This window comes from Zophobas morio, unplaced genomic scaffold (assembly GCF_036711695.1).
Source record: "Zophobas morio isolate AGI-343-1 ecotype UQ-CSIRO unplaced genomic scaffold, CSIRO_AGI_Zmor_V1 ptg000046l, whole genome shotgun sequence".
Classification (NCBI taxonomy): domain Eukaryota; kingdom Metazoa; phylum Arthropoda; class Insecta; order Coleoptera; family Tenebrionidae; genus Zophobas; species Zophobas morio.
Genome location: NW_026972151.1, coordinates 6,820,456 through 6,834,581, shown reverse-complemented (window position 1 = coordinate 6,834,581; position 14,126 = coordinate 6,820,456). Strand labels below are relative to the sequence as shown.

Below are 14,126 nucleotides of genomic sequence, written 5' to 3'. Positions count from 1 at the left end.
TACAAATGCAAACAGTGTCTTTACAACACAAATAAAACACTTGCCATATTTATCTGAGTTGTAGTTGCGTGCGTGGTGCTAGTAAAGTGAATGTATATAATTGTATATTTTATTGTGCTAGTAGTTTTTTTCAGCATTTGTGTAAGCACTCTATGTTTTATATTTTGTGACAATCTTTTTTTTTTAAATCGTGAGAAAAAACGAATTTAATCTTTAATTACTTTACATGAAATACCTCGAGTAAATACACAGCTTGCAAAAAGTAAAAATGCGTTATTTGAAGACATACATACATTATTTGCCAAAATAAAAAAATGCAGCAACACTCCATTGTTTTTTGAAAATACAACTGACAAGACCGTAGTATTTGATATGAGGTTTGACATGAGGGAGAAATGATTGTACCGCCGCAGCAAGTGTGCAAAAATAGCATTTATTTCCAATTGCAGCGTGTGTGCAGTCTGGAAGCGCGGAGTGTACAAAATACTTCCATTTACCATGGTGATTCACTGGTGTAGCTTGTCGACAAACTTGCAATTGTCCATACCCGTTTCATTCGTTATGAAGGAGAATTCTCCAGGGATGCGTAGTTGATGGTGATACTGATAAGTTAGTCGGCTGGTGGGCATTAGAGGTCATTCTTGATTGATGTCCGCAGGCCTAATAAGATTATGATTAGTACGTTATCCCAGCTATGAGATATCATTTTTTAATCATCCCACTGTATTGCGGCTAATAGGGTGTAGTTTTGGCAATCTTTTCGGCATTCGGCAACGGCCGCAGGGACGCCATTCACCAAGTGCTTTCTTCTTCATCATGTAGGGGACTGCCCAAGGAACTCTTAGAGGTGTGATACTAGCCTAAAGCTAGCAGATACTGAAATGGAGCTTTGGCAGCTTAGAGTAGACGTGGTGCTTTCGTAAAGTTCAAATACTCAGCCAAACGATTATGGTTCATTTGATGTAAATTTTTTGACATTACATACACAAAATATATATAACGTTGTTAAAAAATAAACATATATTATTAAAACTCATGACATAGTGTATAATAATGTGGCAGAAAATTGAAATATGGAATGGGCCATGTCGTAATTCACTTTACTTGGAACGAGTACACCTGTGCGTTGTTTCCCGGATGATCTCTCACATCTATTTTTTGGCCGCAGACTGTGTCATAGATGTTTAAACAAATTTTTAAAAAGCCTGGCTTTGTGAACGATTTAAAAAATCTGCTCAGTAAAGTGATAAAACATGGCCTAATAGAATATAGGTATAATTAAAAAATAAATAGAAACTGCGCAGTTTTTAATTTTGATCTTCATTATCATTAAGTAATTAATACATACCAGTTTCAAGAAATATGTATGTTCCAACACTATGACAATGTGGAACGAAAAATTGCAGAATATTTTAAGTTGTTTGTAAAATCCAACATATTGCACGATCTTGCCAGATTCCAGTTCTTAAACACATCCGTACAATTTATACATATTAAGAAGAAACATTCTTAAAGCAAAAATATTATGACAAAATAAAACTATTTATTCTAATTTGAAACTAAAACTTAACAATAGATCCAAAGATCTAACAATTTTCCAAAAACCAACTGTTGTACCTACTTATCAATCTTTACCTGCCCTAACCGATATTTTATAATCCCCTCTTGTTTATGGGTACTAATAAATGACCAACACAGCTGTACCGACATTTATTATTAACAATAGTCGGTATAATCCGTAAGCTTCTGAAAATTTAATAAATTAATGTTCCAATGAAGTTGTGTTGCTAAAGTTAAAACTGAATTTAACGATTACAAAGTAAAATTAGATAAATACTAGGCGGTCAGTTTTTAATAATAGAAAGCAAACCTGGCAACACAGGTAGCTGCGACACACGTTAATCACGTGACATAGTGAAAGGCGCAGTTGCCATTTGAGTTATTAATGTAAATATACAGATCCCATTTAAAAGTCCACCTACATCTTATGAACGGATGGAGAAATTGAAGTTGTTTGTAATACAGGACCACCATTATTGTTTTTAAACAGTTCGAAAAAGACACTCGGGATCACTGACATTCCTTCGATTTCTAAAAAAAGGCACTCAGAGTGCCCGAGATTCTTTAAAATTCCTTGAAGTAAAACACAATCGGAGCCCCCTAGATTTTTGTTAATTAATAAAAAAACCGAATATCCATTAAACCATTTTGTGTAAAAAATTTGAATAGTCTAACACGAAAAAGCTTCTAACATATCAAAAAGGAAATTTTTTAAACAGAATATGTTGCGACAAAATAATTACTTGATTTATAATTTTATTAACTGGCTGATGGCCTACGCTTGAAAATGTTTTTTTTTTTATAACAAAGTTAAGATTAAAACTTCATTTTTGTCTTCTTCTTAAATTTATTTCATTGGACGTTTCGGCAAGATGTCCTTTGCCTTTTTCAACCTGTCGGTTACAAAATCAGAATAAGGTTATGTATATTACTTTCCCTTACAATTATTCGTCCATGAACATTGTACATGGATTTTTTTTTAACTAAAAAAAATTGATAAAAACAAATAAAAACAAATTTTTCAAGCGTAGGCCAGCAGCCAATTGATAAAATTACAAATCAAGTAAAATCATACTGGCCAAAAACGAAATTAGCAATGAATAAAAAAATCATTACAACAACAGCTTTTCATTTAAGTATAACATTCTTTTTATTTTACGATTCTAAGATTGTGGCATTTGCAGGCCCAAGGGTTAACCCCGTCCGGCAAACACCCCACCACTGTTTACGTCCGGGGGCTGAAGGTATATAAACAACCTCCCTTTATCGTCCTTTCATTATGTCCGAGCTTTCCGAGCTGTGAAGTTGGACAAGTGTTACAATGGACGGATCTTCTGGTAAGTACTTTGACTTTAAACTATTTTATTTTTTGTTTTTAAAGCATGCACTAATATCTATTTTCTTCATTTCAGGAAGCGACTTCGCCACCGCTGGCCCTTCGAAGAAGCGGTCCTTCGACTGCGTCTCTCCCGCTGAGACGCAAGAGGAGAGGCCGCCGAAACGGAGACCCCAATCCATCCATCCTCAACCTCCTCGTTCTCCTTCGCCTATAATTCCCCCTTTTATTGTTCCATATTTCATCCCCAATCCTGTTGACAACATTCCTATTCCCCACATCCCCACACCTGCCCACCTCGATCCCTCGCGAAGATTTCGCCCAAGGGTGCCAGCCCACTCGAGGGCTGTGAAGACCCTGCTGCCGCTCTTCATCGCTCAGGCGCCGTCATCTCAGAAGGTATGTATTAATTTCGTGTTATTTTGGATGTAATGGACTAATAGACATTTGTTTTGCAGACTGTGCCGCCAGGGACGGAGCTGCCGCCTCTCCCCGACATGGACGACGGCCTCAAGCCACTGTCGGAGTATCAGGCTTTCTGCGTGTGGAGGGCCCAATGGGAGAGGCAATACTACCAGGAACGGAGGCTGACCCATCGAACCCTCGATGCGGCTCTGTTCCTGCATAGTTATTGCCTCAGCTTGGACGGTGGCTTTAGGTTAGTGTAGGTTAGGTTATGTTAGGTTTACATGTATATATAGTTATAGGTTAGGTTAGTTTAGTTTAGTTATATGTGTATATATAATTATAGGTTAGGTTAGTTTAGTTTAGTTATTTGTGTATATATAGTTATAGGTTAGGTTAGGTTAGTTTAGTTAAATGTGTATATATAGTTATAAGTTAGGTTAGTTTAGTTTGATGTATATATAAATATCGGTTATTTTAACTTAGTTTTATGTGTATATATAGTTATAGGTTAGGTTTTTAGTTTTATGTGTATATACAGTTTTAGGTTAGGTTATTTTAGTTTTAGTTGTACATAATGCACATAAATATTTTTAATATGTTTATTAAAATCTGCAAACAAAAATTTTTTTTTTCTTATAACATAACCACATTTTTTTCTGGTTTAAATTGTCGGAGATTTCGGAACTACTATGACTACGTGGCGTTGCACCGAAATAGAAATCATTGTTGCCATTTCACCTAAATATCCAGTTCCAGTTAAAACTCGGCGATCACGATATTGAAATTCTGTGAACGATATTGTTTTTAGTAAGTTGCAGATATGACGCACATAGTTATTTATTTCATTTTTAATTGAATTAAAATTATATACAAAATGATGAAAGTTGAGTGAAATTAACAAATAAGTATCACTATTACACGGCAGTTCGTACATAGGGTAAAACAGCTGCTTTTAAAACAGATTTTGTTGAAAATAATTTCAAAGGCCTCCACTGTCGGATTCAATATATGATTGTTTTCCGGGTTGGGACCATGTCAAATGAGTTCTTGGGCTCAACGTTTCGCACACTTTCGTAAGTGGCATCGTCAGGAGCAGGGTTGAGAAATTCGGAAGAAGACAAAAGAACACGGCAACTCAGTATGTCAACCAAACCTTTTGAGGAGAGTTTCGCCTGTGGCATAATTTACATACTGAGTTACCGAGAAGAAAAATTCTTAAAGCAAAAATATTATGATAAAATAAAACTATTTAATCTAATGTAAAACTAAAAGAAAATACTAGATCCAAAGATGTAACAATTTTCTAAAAACCAACTGTTTTATTTGTCAACCTTTACCTGCGCTTATCGATATTTTATAATCCCCTGTTTTTCGTCGGTACTCGATTACGAGGATAATAAATGATCAGCACAGCTGTACATACCAACATTTATTAACAATATAAGGACTCGGCTAAAATTCTTCCTTCGCTTATGCTCAGGAAGTAATAAACATAAAACATCGGAGGTTCCCGAGATTATTTCGCATTTTTTAAAAACCGTACTCCGGGTTTGTATACACTCAAAAATCGCGATACCATGGAACCTCTAGATTTGCTTTAGATTTGCAGTAATTTTGTGTAAAAATTAAAGATTTTCTAAAACAAAAAACTTCAAACATATTAAGATGATAAATTCTTAAAATGAAAAGATTGTGAAAAAGATTACTGCAATAGTATTTTTTTCATTTAAATCCAAAATAAGAAACAAAATATTGTAATGAAGCGAATTTTCGTGGACCGGAAAACCGTACCACCGTCACCGGTTTTTTTTTTGTCGTCGCCGTCACAAGTCGGCAACGTCGTGTACGTGTCGTGTACCGCCACCGCGCTTCCCTCCCGGGTCGCCGTACCGACCTCGCCCGATTTCCAGGTCCAATTTCGCCGCCCCCAAGTCCAGGAGGAGCCCGTCCTGAAGTAAGTCTCTGCCCAGGAGGAGCGACCGTGCCGAACATGTTATTATTTTACTTGTCGTTTTATTGCTGTAGATAATTAAGATTAGCCGCAAGATTTGTTAGTCTAGCCGTGTAGTTGGTGGCAGGGAATAAACCTTATTTTTTGTGTAAAATATTCCTTGCCGTTTTATTTTACTCTCTTGTTTTCGCGGGCACTCAACACCTGAGATCCGTGTCCCCGACTTGAGAGCAACCCCAGCGCTCCCTCCCCTGGAGAAGCCGGACGTATTTTTTAAATCAGCGACACAACTCTGCCCAAGGCTTGACACCCTGGTGCGCCGCCACCACACGTTATCGGCGAGATTCCGGACCGTCCGTCCGTCCTACCCGGAGTTTCGTCGCGATGTCTAAACAAATTTTCAAAGATAACAATAGTGAAAAACTGTTTTGCTTTCCAATCTTTTACCTGCCCTGCGTATTTGATATTCTCCTGTTAATTGTAAGTCCTCGATAAAGAAGATAATAAATGACCAACACAGCGGTCCACCAAACGTTCATCAACAATGTTTGGTATAATTTGTAAATTTTTCAGTATTGAATAAATTAAGGTTCTTAAATAATTGTCTTGAATGTTTGACCAAACTAAAATTTTACCGACTACGAAATTAGCTAAAGACTAACAGGCCGGTCAGTCTTCATAATAGTAAACAAACCTGTCAACACTGGTATTAATGATATACATTGATTTCGTGACGTTGCACCGAAGTAGAAAGCGCTGTTGCCATTTCACCTAAATATCCAAGTTCCAGTTAAAATTCGGCAACCACGATATTGAAATTCTGTGAACGATATTGTTTTTAGTAAATTGCAGATATGATGCACGTAGTTATTTATTTCATTTTTAATTGAATTAAAATTATAAACAAAATGATGAAAGTTGAGTGAAATAAACAAATAAATATCAGTATTATACGGGAGTTCGTACATAGGGTAAAACAGCTGCTTTTAAAACAGATTTTGTTGAAAATAATTTCAGAGGCCTCCACTGTCGGATTCAATATATGATTGTTTTCCGGGTTGGGACCGTGTCAAATGAGTTCTTGTTCTCAACGTTTCGCACACTTTCGTAAGTGGCATCGTCAGGAGCAGGGTTGAGAAATTCGGAAGAAGTCAAAAGAATACGGTAACTCAGTATGTCAACCATACCTTCTGAGGAGAGTTTCGCCTGTGGCATAATTTACATACTGAGTTACCGAGAAGAAAAATTCTTAAAGCAAACATATTATGACAAAATAAAACTATTTAATCTGATGTAAAACTAAAAGAAAATACTAGATCCAAAGATGTAACAATTTTCTAAAAACCAACTGTTTTATTTGTCAACCTTTACCTGCGCTTATCGATATATTATAATCCCCTGTTGTTCGTCGGTACTCGATTACGAGGATAATAAATGATCAGCACAGGCTGTACATTCCAATTTATTAACAATAGTCCGTAAAATGGACATATTCTGGTTGTGCCCGCTACCTGAGTTTTCCAGCTCAAAAAGTCCGAATTGCCCACATTTAACTGTAGGTGATTGTTCGGAGTTGCGCCCACTACCTGGATATATTATCACACCTACCTTTTTCATAATTTCTAAGCATGGTGTTTTTCTTGATGAGAGAAAAAAAGTGAAACATTTTGAAGAGCGACAACAAATGCTTGCAAATCGTTCCACGCGAAATATAATAACTCATTTAGTTCTTGTTATCCTAATAGTTTTACGTTTTCGAAATATTAAAGAAATTTGTCTTTATGTACAAATTTGGTTTTCATTTTGATCAAGAAAAACACCATGCTTAGAAATTATAAACAATGTAGGTGTGATAACATTTTCAGGTAGTGGGCGCAACTTGGAACAATCACCAACAATAAAATGTGGGCAATTCGGACTTTTTGAGCTGGAAAGCTCAGGTAGCGGGCGAAACTCCGATATAATAATAATAATAATAATAACTTTGACCATAAATAAAAAAAAATACAAGTAAACAAAAATAAATAAATAATGCATACTCAAAAGGAAAAAAAAAACAGATTCAGTATTACTGATTTACAATCTGTCCCTCTGTTGAAAAGATATAAGATATGAAATACAAGTTGTAAAATATGAAAGAGGAACATAATTTTTTTATACATAGTTTTAAAGGTGCAGACTTTAAAAAAGATTTAAATTTAATTTTAATTTTATTTCTGTTTGCTCAGCCAATAAGAGATCCTTTACAGATTTGATGATGCAATGGTTATTTAAGTTGGAATAATGACGTAAAACGTTATTTATGACATGTGCAGCTAAATATGAAAATGACGATTTATATGAACTCAAAGAATGAGACGGTATGTGAACAGTCAGATCCATTTGTCGCAGTCATGTGCAGAACTACGAATTGAAATTTTATTTTGCAGTTAGTGAGGATTATTATAAAGTCGGATCTTTATTATGAGTTTTATAAAGTGATGAAAACGTCTTTTATGCATTTTCATGCAGCCTAAATTCCGTACAAAAAGTGTAATGTGTGTCTCACGTGGAATAGAATAAATATATCTCACACAAAACTTTTGAATCTTTTGCAAACGATATTTGTCCACACAAGATAGACAGGGACCATATACTATGTCAGCATAGTTTAAATGTGATAGTATCAAAGCATCAGTCAACAGGCGTTTGGAGCGAATGTCTAAAAGGTTCTTATCAGGGGAAATCAATTTGAAGCCATTAAATATATGTAGTTTGGCAGATCTTATTTATATGGTCAGTAAATTTGAGCTGATTATCAATATGTAACCCAAGACTTTTAACTACTCGGGCAGAAGAAATAGTGGTACCTCCAATATGAAGATTAGGATCTGAGAGTATTTGGTGTGACCAAAGTAATTGAAATAGTTTTTGCAAGATTTAAGGAAAGACAGTTTTTACAACTCCATTCACGTGAACGTTCAAGATCTGAGTTAATTTTTTCTGGAGCGTCATGTCCAGATACAGGATTAAAAAAATTATAAATTTGAAAGTCGTCAGCATACATATGAAGTTGACAATGTTGAAGATATTTAGGGAAGTCAACCGTATAAATATAAAACAAGACAGGACCTAGTAAAGATCCTTGAGGTACACCACTTTTTATTGTAAGAGGTTTAGAAATAGAACCATGACAGGTTACGACTTCAGATCTATTAAGAAGGTAGTTTTCGAGCCAAGTTACGCAGTTTTCAGAAAGGCCATAATATTTTAATTTAGCAAGCAATAACTTAAACTTAACCGCATCGAATGCTTTAGACATGTCCAGTAAAGTAAGTGAAGTTACTTTACTGTCACAGCAGCCTTTCAATACGTCATCAATTAGGGAACTTAAAACAGTGGTCGTGCTAAAGTGAGTTCTGAAGCCTGATTGAACACTAGGAAGAATATTTGCCTGAGATATAAATATATTTAATTGTTGGAAGAGGGCTGATTCTGCTATTTTCAGCAATGTACTAAGTAAACTGATTGGTCTGAGATATTTAAGACAGGTTGGAGCACCGTTTTTTGGAATTGGTTTTACCAAGGCACATTTCCATTGGCTAGGAATTTGACTTAGTTCAAAAGAGTAATTGATGATGTGAGTTAGAGGATGTAAAGAGCAATTTGCAACATTTTACCTGATACTACATCAAGGCCAGCAGAGTAAGAAGAGTAAGTTATTGTTTTGAAATGAGTTCACTAATCGTGTCAGTATTTACGGGATGATAAGAAAATTTTGAGTTGTTATCATAAAATTGAGATGAGAATTCGGATAGATACTCTACATCAGGAGTTGATTGGGGAATACTTGCGATAAATACACCAATTTATTAACAATATGTCCATTTTACGGAATATTGTTAATAAATGTTGGTATGTACAGCTGTGCTGATCTTTTATTATCCTCGTAATCGAGTACCGACGAAAAACAGGGGATTATAAAATATCGATAGGTAAAGGTTGACAAATAAAACAGTTGGTTTTTAAAAAATTGTTACATCTTTGGATCTAGTATTTTCTTTTAGTTTTACATTAGATTAAATAGTTTTATTTTGTCATAATATTTTTGCTTTAAGAATTTTTCTTCTCGGTAACTCAGTATGTAAATTATGCCACAGACGAAACTTTCCTCAGAAGGTATGGTTGACATACTGAGTTACCGTGTTCTTTTGTCTTCTTCCGAATTTCTCAACCCTGCTCCTGACGATGCCACTTACGAAAGTGTGCGAAACGTTGAGCCCAAGAACTCATTTGACACGGTCCCAACCCGGAAAACAACCATATATTGAATCCGACAGTGGAGGCCTTTGAAATTATTTTCAACAAAATCTGTTTTAAAAGCAGCTGTTTTACCTTATGTACGAACTGCCGTATAATAGTGATACTTATTTGTTAATTTCACTCAACTTTCATCATTTTGTATATAATTTTAATTCAATTAAAAATGAAATAAATAACTATGTGCGTCATATCTGCAACTTACTAAAAACAATATCGTTCACAGAATTTCAATATCGTGATCGCCGAGTTTTAACTGGAACTGGATATTTAGGTGAAATGGCAACAATTATTTCTATTTCGGTGCAACGCCACGTAGTCATAGTAGTTCCGAAATCTCCGACAATTTAAACCAGAAAAAAATGTGGTTATGTTATAAGAAAAAAAAAATTTTTGTTTGCTGATTTTTATAAACATATTAAAAATATTTATGTACATTATGTACAACTAAAACTAAAATAACCTAACCTAAAACTGTATATACACATAAAAGTAAAAACCTAACCTATAACTATATATACACATAAAACTAAGTTAAAATAACCGATATTTATATATACACAAAACTAAACTAACCTAACCTATAACTATATATACACATATAACTAAACTAACCTAACCTAACCTATAACTATATATACACATATAACTAAACTAAACAAACCTAACCTACAACTATATATACATGTAAACCTAACATAACCTAACCTACACTAACCTAAAGCCACCGTCCAAGCTGAGGCAATAACTATGCAGGAACAGAGCCGCATCGAGGGTTCGATGGGTCAGCCTCCGTTCCTGGTAGAATTGCCTCTCCCATTGGGCCCTCCACACGCAGAAAGCCTGATACTCCGACAGTGGCTTGAGGTCGTCGTCCATGTCGGGGAGAGGCGGCAGCTCCGTCCCTGGCGGCACAGTCTGCAAAACAAATGTATATTAGTCCATTACATCCAAAATAACACGAAATAAATACATACCTTCTGAGATGACGGCGCCTGAGCGATGAAGAGCGGCAGCAGGGTCTTCACAGCCCTCGAGTGGGCTGGCACCCTTGGGCGAAATCTTCGCGGGGGATCGAGGTGGGCAGGTGTGGGGATGTGGGGAATAGGAATGTTGTCAACAGGATTGGGGATGAAATATGGAAAAATAAAAGGGGGAATTATAGGCGAAGGAGAACGAGGAGGTTGAGGATGGATGGATTGGGGGTCGATCCCCGGTCTCCGTTTCGGCGGCCTCTCCTCTTGCGTCTCAGCGGGAGAGACGCAGTCGAAGGACCGCTTCTTCGAAGGGCCAGCGGTGGCGAAGTCGCTTCCTGAAACGAAGAAAATAGATATTAGTGCATGCTTTAAAAACAAAAAATAAAATAGTTTAAAGTCAAAGTACTTACCAGAAGATCCGTCCATTGTAACACTTGTCCAACTTCACAGCTCGGAAAACTCAGACATAATGAAAGGACGATAAAGGGAGGTTGTTTATATACCTTCAGTCCCCGGACGTAAACAGTGGTGGGGTGTTTGCCGGGCGGGGTTAACCCTTGGGCCTGCAAATGCCACAATCTTAAAATCGTAAAATAAAAAGAATGTTATACTTGAATAAAAAGCTGTTGTTGTAATTATTTTGTTATTCATTGCTAATTTCGTTTTTGGCCAGTTTGATTTTACTTGATTTGTAATTTTATCAATTGGCTGCTGGCCTAAGCTTGAAAAATTTGTTTTTATTTGTTTTTATCAATTTTTTTTTATTTAAAAAAAAATCAGTGTTCATGGACGAATAATTGAAAGTGAAAGTAATATACACAACCTTATTATGATTTTGTAACCGACAGGTTAAAAAAGGTAAGGGACATCTTGCCGAAACGTCCAATGAAATAAATATAAGAAGAAGACAAAAATGAAGTTTTAATGTTAACTTTGTTATAAAAAAAAACATTTTCAAGCTTAGGGCAGCAGCCAGTTAATAAAATTATAAATCAAGTAATTCTTTTGTCGCAATATATTCTTTTTAAAAAATTTTCTTTTTGAAATGTTAGAAGCTTTTTAGTGTTATACTATTTAAATTTTTTACAAAAATTTAAAAGAAATTCGGAGGATATTCGGTTTTTTTCTTAATTAACAAAAATCTAGGGGTATCCGATTGTGTTTTACTTTAAGGAATTTTATAGAATCTCGGGCACTCTGAGTGCCTTTTTTTAGAATTCGAAGGAATGTCAGTGATCCCGAGTGTCTTTTTCGAACTGTTCAAAAACAATAATGGTAGTCCTCTATTACAAACAACTTCAATATCTCCATCCGTTCACAAGATGCAGGTGGAATTTTAAATGGGTCCGGTATATTTACATTAATAGCTCAAATGGCAACTGCGCCTTTCACTATGTCACGTGACCAACGTGTGTTGCAACTACCAGTGTTGCCAGGTTTGCGTTCTATTATTAAAAACTGACCGCCGTAGTAGTATTTATCTAATTTTACTTTGTAATCGTTAAATTCAGTTTTAACTTTAGCAACACAACTTCATTGGAACATTAATTTATTAAATTTTCAGAAGCTTACGGATTATACCGACTATTGTTAATAAATGTCGGTACAGCTGTGTTGGTCAATCATTAGTACCCATAAACAAGAGGGGATTGTAAAATATCGGTTAGGGTAGGTAAAGATTGATAAGTAGGTACAACAGTTGGTTTTTGGAAAATTGTTAGATCTTTGGATCTATTGTTAAGTTTTAGTTTCAAATTAGAATAACTAGTTTTATTTTATCATAATATTTTTGCTTTAAGAATTTTTCTTCTTAATATGTATAAATTGTACGGATGTGTTTAAGAACTGGAATCTGGCAAGATCGTGCAATATGTTGGATTTTACAAACAACTTAAAATATTCTGCAATTTTTCGTTCCACATGGTCATAGTGTTGGATCACCCATATTTCTTGAAACTGGTATGTATTAATTACTTAATGATAATGAAGATCAAAATTAAAAACTGTCATATCGGCGCTTCAATAATCATAATACAATTTCAAGATTTCCTGTGAAATGTTACTTTTTTGTATCTATGATCGTTTTCCGGGTTAGGACCGTCTCAATTGAGTTTTGGGCTCAATATCTCGCACACTTTCGTAAATCGCATCTTCAGGAGCACCACTGAGAAATTCGGAAACAGGCAAAAGAGCACGGTAACTGAGTATGTGAACCATACCAGAGGCGAAACTCTTCGCGGAAAATTCGAACTCCCGCACTCTGGTGAATGCGCCAAAGCCATTAAAAAAGGTCATAAGTGCAGAAAATTGTTTCGAACATCCATGATACAGCCTGTGGCAGAAAAACACGGTTTCCGACAAAAAAATTCAGATTCTCGAAAATGGCATGCTGCCATCGGTTAGAAGGGCTTCCCAAATGATGAATTTATATTCCAACAGAACAACTGCCCAGTTCACACTGCTCGTCATAGAATAGCAGCCTGGGTCGAAAATCATGATGTAAAGTCGAAACCGAAACCTCAATTCTACTGAGAATATGCGAAGTCTGTTGGTGAAAAAGTTGCGACGCCAACGTTTAGTTCTTAATAGTAAGGATGATCTCTTCGTGGCCATGACGGATGCGTGCTATATATCACCTGAAAACTACAACAAAAATTCATACCTTTTTATGTCCAAACGAGTGGCCAAGCTAATGGGGCAAAGCATTAGTTGTTTTATTGTCATATTTATTTATGTAATTTACTAAATAAACTGTTATAATTTTGTGTCGTAAATTCAAATTATTATCTGCAGTTTTTTGACTTACCATCTTACGTTGATTGATTTTATTGTAAGTCTCACAAGCGAATGACGTGGAAGTCGTGGAACTGTAAACAATACACATGTGCTTATTCCAAGTAAAGTGAATTACGAAATGGCTTATTCCGTATTTTAATTGTCTGCCGCACTATTATGCACTGTGTCCTGAGTTTTAACAATGTATGTTTGTTTTATAAATACTTTTAATCACTTATGTAAATAATGCATTAAAATGCACATCAAATGGGTCACCATTTTCTGGCAGAGTATTTAGACTTTACGAAAGCAAAAGCACCACATCAACTCAATGCTGCCAAAGCTCAGCTTGAGTATATGCTAGCTGGTACCACGCCTCTAACAGCCATTAAGGCAGTTCGCTTTATGCGATAAAGGAGAAAAGCACTTGGAGAACCGCGGCCTTGCGGCGATTACCGAAGGCCGATAGGAGTGACAGTGCGAGAACTACACACTACATCCTATCAGCTCCAATGCAATGAGATGATCAAAAAATGATATTTGGTAGATAACGCTCTGCCCATAGTCTTATTAGTAGAGAGCGGATTTATAAGCACAAAAAAATTAAGAATAAGCGCTTAAATAAGCACAACATTTTCAATAAAAAAGTTTCATTTTAATCAAAAAAGCATTAAATAAGCAAAACACTTTCATTAAGAAAGTTTTATTTTAAGCAAAAAAGCATTAAAAACATAATCATATTACAAATCAAAGAACACTTGTTAGAACTTTGGATAAAATTTTATTACAATAATCCTAGACTTTATATTTTACACACGTA

At 35.4% G+C, this 14,126-nt stretch overlaps 1 protein-coding gene across 1 annotated transcript; it reads right to left on the bottom strand.

Annotated features, from left to right (window-relative positions):
- Nucleotides 1–10,262: 10,262 nt before the first annotated feature.
- Nucleotides 10,263–13,424, bottom strand: LOC135142181 (uncharacterized). Its single transcript, XM_064073851.1, has 4 exons — nt 13,338–13,424; nt 10,942–11,094; nt 10,532–10,866; nt 10,263–10,472 (listed from the first exon to the last, which is right to left on the bottom strand). The coding sequence occupies exons 2-4, from the start codon at nt 10,955–10,957 to the stop codon at nt 10,263–10,265; spliced, it is 561 nt and encodes a 186-aa protein (XP_063929921.1). The 5' UTR covers nt 10,958–11,094; nt 13,338–13,424.
- Nucleotides 13,425–14,126: the final 702 nt, after the last annotated feature.

Bases quoted from the DNA above. Each gene is read 5' to 3' on its own strand.
- LOC135142181 (XM_064073851.1), bottom strand. The intron at 10,473-10,531 runs GTATGTATTTAT...TTTGTTTTGCAG, and splicing joins AGGCGCCGTCATCTCAGAAG to ACTGTGCCGCCAGGGACGGA.